Source organism: Xenopus laevis, chromosome 5L (genome assembly GCF_017654675.1).
Source record: "Xenopus laevis strain J_2021 chromosome 5L, Xenopus_laevis_v10.1, whole genome shotgun sequence".
Lineage (NCBI taxonomy): Eukaryota > Metazoa > Chordata > Amphibia > Anura > Pipidae > Xenopus > Xenopus laevis.
Genome location: NC_054379.1, coordinates 118896458 through 118901764, shown reverse-complemented (window position 1 = coordinate 118901764; position 5307 = coordinate 118896458). Strand labels below are relative to the sequence as shown.

The 5307-nt window shown below is 38.6% G+C and overlaps 1 protein-coding gene across 1 annotated transcript; it reads right to left on the bottom strand.

The window, feature by feature from the left end:
- Positions 1 to 360: 360 nt before the first annotated feature.
- rpl22l1.L (ribosomal protein L22 like 1 L homeolog) lies at positions 361 to 4626 on the bottom strand. Its single transcript, NM_001097788.1, is given in 4 exon segments — positions 361 to 533; positions 1579 to 1700; positions 3745 to 3843; positions 4605 to 4626. Coding segments are annotated over 4 exon segments (372 nt in total). The 5' UTR covers positions 4614 to 4626; the 3' UTR covers positions 361 to 391.
- Positions 4627 to 5307: the final 681 nt, after the last annotated feature.

Below are 5307 nucleotides of genomic sequence, written 5' to 3'. Positions count from 1 at the left end.
CTGGGTAAATAGATAGGCTGTGCAAAATAAAAAATGTTTCTAATAGTTAGCCAAAAATAATGTATAAAGGCTGGAGCTACTTGATGTCTAACATAATAGCCAGAACATTACTTCCTGCTTTTCAGCTCACTTGGTTTCCACTTTCCAGCCTTTAAAGATTACATTTTTTGGCTAACTATTAGAAACATTTTTAGTTTTGCACAGGCTAGCTATTTAGCTGTGTATTTTTACACTGAACTGTTCTTTTAAAGGGATACCTTTTCATTTTAATGACCAAAACTACAAAAAAAGCAATAAAATCCTACTAAAGTGTATTTGTTTTGTAGAGGAAGGGCTGCATTAAAAGACCAGACAGCAGTCAGACCAACAACAATGATGTTTATTAAACAAATCATTCTTCAGATTCTGATTCATCATCCTGGCTGATCTGGAAGTATCTGAGCTCATAGGTTGCTTTGTCAGATGCAACTACCCGCAGCCAGTCACGCAAGTTGTTTTTCTTGAGATATTTCTTTGTCAGGTATTTTAGGTACCTAAAATAAAGAAAAAGCCAGTAGTAAAATGGCCAGCCTTCAACTGAGTCTTGTTTATGAACAAATGGAAACATACCAACAAGCAAATTCACAATACATTTCTCTATTCTCTATAGTCACAGAAGCAGATCAACAATCAATGCTAAAATGTTAGTGCTGGCTATCAAGGCCAAATAAATCAGATTCTCTTATATCAATACATTTTATGCAATTAAAATCACTATTCTAGCATGAATTATGATAAGGCAACTTCTTAAAGGTAAACTATACCTGAACATTGCAGGTCTGTTAAAATTAATCATAAAACAACTTCAGTAAAACAAACATTTAACATAAATAGAAATTATTTTTCTGAAGTTGTTTATAGACAGTGTTCTGCTCTAGAACTACAAATAGAACCTTATCAAGCATTTGGGCACCCCTGCCTTAAGTTATCAATCAAGCATACAGTCACAATATTTAGTTGAATTTAGGTCTACAATTTTCCTAGGTCTAAGCAGTCTGCCTGTAATTACCAAGATTACATTAAGTGGGTAATGTAATTCATGAAGTTTGCATCATGTCCGTAACCCACAACAACCAATACTGCTTGCTATGGGTTACTAGATTTGGTGCAGATTAAGACTTCGTTAGACTCACTGACAGCACACTGTATACACCCACAACTAAGGCTATGGGCACACAGGCTGTTATCAGTGGCTGTTTGCATATTTTTGCAGGCTGAGAGAAGCAGATCTGCTCAGTGCCCCTGCTCAATTGATTTGAATTTGATCAGCCTGTGTGCTCAGAGAGAAGCGAAGGTTTTGGGTTGACCACAGCATGTGTGTGAATGCACACAGGCTGATCAAATTCAAATCAATGAAGCAGGGGCAACGAGCAGATCTGCTTCTCTCCAGCCGCAAAATTACACAGGCTGAAAACAGCCTGTGTGCCAATAGCCTTAGCAATTCTGGTCATGGGCTGCAAATAGGCAACTAAATGACTACACAGAACCTACATAAAAACCCAACATATATGGTAATGTTTTAGAACAGTTAAGACATACCTTTTAGAAAAAATTTTCTCAGATGAAACCGTAATCTTGCTTTTCAAACGTCCAATATGAACAATGTTTCCGAGGTTTCCGGTTTTTCCATTAACCTTAATTTTCTCTTTCAGAAACTGTTCCTGTTTTGGCAAAACAGAAAGATATAGACACTAGGGAAGGAGACCCTAGGTATTAACTAGGGAAGAGAACCCTAGTTCCAACACAAGGTAAGAAATTTGCTGTAAAACTTTACCAGCAGCTTATGAAACAGCACAGCCAAATATGCAAATCATCAACAGCCACTACACCCCCCCAATTAGGTTTGTTACATTTTAATGTCCCAAACACACAAATTATAAAGAGGGTCAGTTTATACTTGAGTACTATAGCAAACTAAAAATGTCCTCTATTCACTTGTATAATAATATGGCTTTCTATTCTGAAATAAATACCATGTTAATCTTTAATATCTAGTGGACCACTAGCAGAAAATGCAAACTCTAATAAACAAGATCAGAAGGCTCTGATATGATAAGACTCCAGTTCTTTTTAGATAATAAACACTAAGCAGCCTCAATGTATTTACACATTTATGCCTTTGTTAAACGAAAAAAAAAAAATACATGCATACCACTGAACGGCTACATTAAGGAAAGTGGGAGTGTAGCTATAGCATACAGAAAGGCTCTCAATTGTGAGCTAAAGGAATTTCCTGACACATCTACTAAAAGGTGGGTTTGTATATACTCTTAAAGCACTATTATCCGAAGCAAAGTAATCAGCCTCACTTTCACAGATCTCACTTGTCAGAATGTGGCTTTTCAGATACATGAGCGCAGCACTCCTCTCGGACAACTTACATGTTTAAAAAAAAAAAAATTGTATAGGGCTGCTCTATGTGTTCATGTTGCCGTTTTTATCAGTTAACATAATTATGCATCAATAATTGGGCAAATAACCAAGAAAGTTTATTTACTGATGTAAACCACCCCAGCTAAGTTAAATTAGCTACATGCTTCCTAAAAGGGAACTATAGTCAAAGTATGCTGATTTTACAACTAGAGCGTATCACAAGCAACTGTTATACACATTTACTTGTCAAACTGCAGTTGTTTTAAATATACAACTGCCAGCATACAACGACAGAATCTTAAAGGTTGCAGATACTGCCCGAGTTGTAGCTTGGCAACAGCTAAAGTGCCAAATAGTAATTTTTTTTAAAAACAAAAAACGACCTTTACCAATATTTAAATCATAGCGAACTGTTTCCCCTACTAATAGTGTGCTACATTCTACACTGGCTGATTGTAACCAAACTATTTTGGTGAGAAAATACTCAAGCTATGGTGCCTGTACAGTGAGAGCTGCTGGTTTGGACAGCCATTTTGGGACTATGCATGCTCATAATGACTTCATTATGAGCATGCATAGTCCCAAAATGGCTGTCCAAACCAGGAGCTCTCACTGTAGCTTGCACATTATGCCCATGCAAGTGACATTTGATCAGTCAAGTCCTCTCCAAACTTACATTGCATACAAGCATGTTCCCATAATAAAGGAAGTAGAAAACACTCAGAAGAATGAATAAACATGGCTTGTCTCCTGCTGCAGGGAGCATAACATTACTGGGCGTATTATGGCCAAAATAGTATGTTTTCTAACAGCCAGTGTGTGGACTCTTAACTCACCTCCAGTGAGGAAAAGTGTTGATACAATGGTTGCACTTTAAGCAAAAGCTAGAATGCAGCCTAATCTACAAAGTTGTAAGCAAAAGGAGTCCATAAACTGGTTGGTGAAAAAATAACATATAAAGGCTGCGGTGTATTCTGCCCACTGCTTCCATGTCCCCAGTCAATTAAATGGGAACCAGCAGTTCTGGACCCTTTTTAGCTTGGACACACTGATCACTGCCCATGCAATGTCTTACTATAGCCCACATCACAGGGATGGGAAGCAGCTCAAAAAGGAATTTTACAATCCGAGTCTGTAAAGTGCTCGGTAACTTATTTTTTTACATATTCAGCCCATTCATTTTTTTCACATATTAAGCCCATGTGCATTCAGTATATTGGATAGTTGGCTTACTACGTGTAAATCTTTTCCCAAAAAATATACGGTAAGTTAATCATTTGTTACAAAGGCATTTAACAAGTCTAAATGTTAGATATAACAATTAACACTTACAAAGTTGACAGAATCAAAGATACCATCTTCCACTGGATGTGTCAAATCCAGGGTGAAGTTCCAGGCCCTCTTTAGCTTCTTGTCTTTGGTCTGCTTTGTCTGCAAGAGGGAGATCACAGGAGTAAGCAACATGGTCACATTTTGTACAGGATTCTGTCACCCACACCTCGTTCATGAAGAGAGAAAAAGAGTACTTGGAGCTACAAAGGTTTAACATTCAATCAAAACCGCATTAATAGGATGTTTTTGTTAAAGAGTTGGTTCACCTCTTTAGTATGTTATAGAATGGCCAATTCAAGGCGATTTTTCAATTTATTTCCATTTTTTATTTATAGTTTCACAGTTATTTGCCTTTTTCTTCTGACTCTTTGCAGCTTTCAAAAAGGACATCACTGACCCCTTCTAAAAAGCAAATACTCTAAGGCTACAAATTAATTGTTATAGCTATGTTTTATTACTCTATTCAGGCTTCTCCATATACATATTCCAGTCTATTATTCAAATCACTGCATGGTTGCTAGGGGAATTGGGACCCTAGTTACCAGATAACTTAAAATGCAAATTGAAGAGCTGCGGAATAAAAACTGTGCACAATGTCACACTCCCATTAGAGACTATCCAGGAAACGGGACAACACAGCGCTACAAGTATTTGCGTAAAGTATTTGCCCACGGACATGGCACGTATTGTGGGGAACTATGAACTGAAACAGAAGAAACCTAAAGCAGCTGTTTCTGTGCGTCGGATTGCAACTCTATGGCAGCAGTACTGTGAGCCAGCCTACTCAAAGCTTTAATGTGAAAGCAACGAAGCGCATGGAGACAAGCGGCAGAACCCATACACGCGGCCACGATACTAACCGGCGCCATAACTCCCACGTACAGGCTTCAGAAAGGAAGCAGCGTTTTCAACAGGCGGATTTTATATCACCAATGACGCTGCGTGACGTACTGGTTGTCGGAAAGGCGTGGTTTATGTTGGCGCATGCGTCATATCCGGGTTTGACTGGATAAGCGTGCTCGCTTTTTTTTTGGACTTGGTTAGGTATGGGAGGTGGGCAGTCGCTAGTTTCTATAATCGGAAGGGCTCTCCGTGACGTCACGGTCATGTGGTTATACCATGTGACCGCTCCATTGCGCATTAGTCATTATTGAGCGGTACATTCAAACAGACAGAAGCGCTAATGGATTCTACTGGCAGTCAGCGAACATTTGACAGGACCTGCAATTTTTAATCCCCGTGGCTGACAACTTGTAATGTAGGTTTAGTACAGGCTCTAATCTCTACTCTAGACTTTGGGCCAGTTGCTGTGTCACTGGATATTTGTATGGAGTGAGGGGGTCACTGTGCCTCTGATTTTGCTTTTTCATATGTGAGCGGACTAGTTACTATCTCTTGTATTTATCCATTACAGCTGCTTCATGTACTGTTAGAGAAGGTCCTTAGACAGGATAGGAATTCGTGTGTTTATATATGAAAGGACTAGTTCCTCTCCCTTTACTGGAGCAGTAAAACAGCTGAACACAGGATGATGTATTTCACACATCTTATATATGAACAACT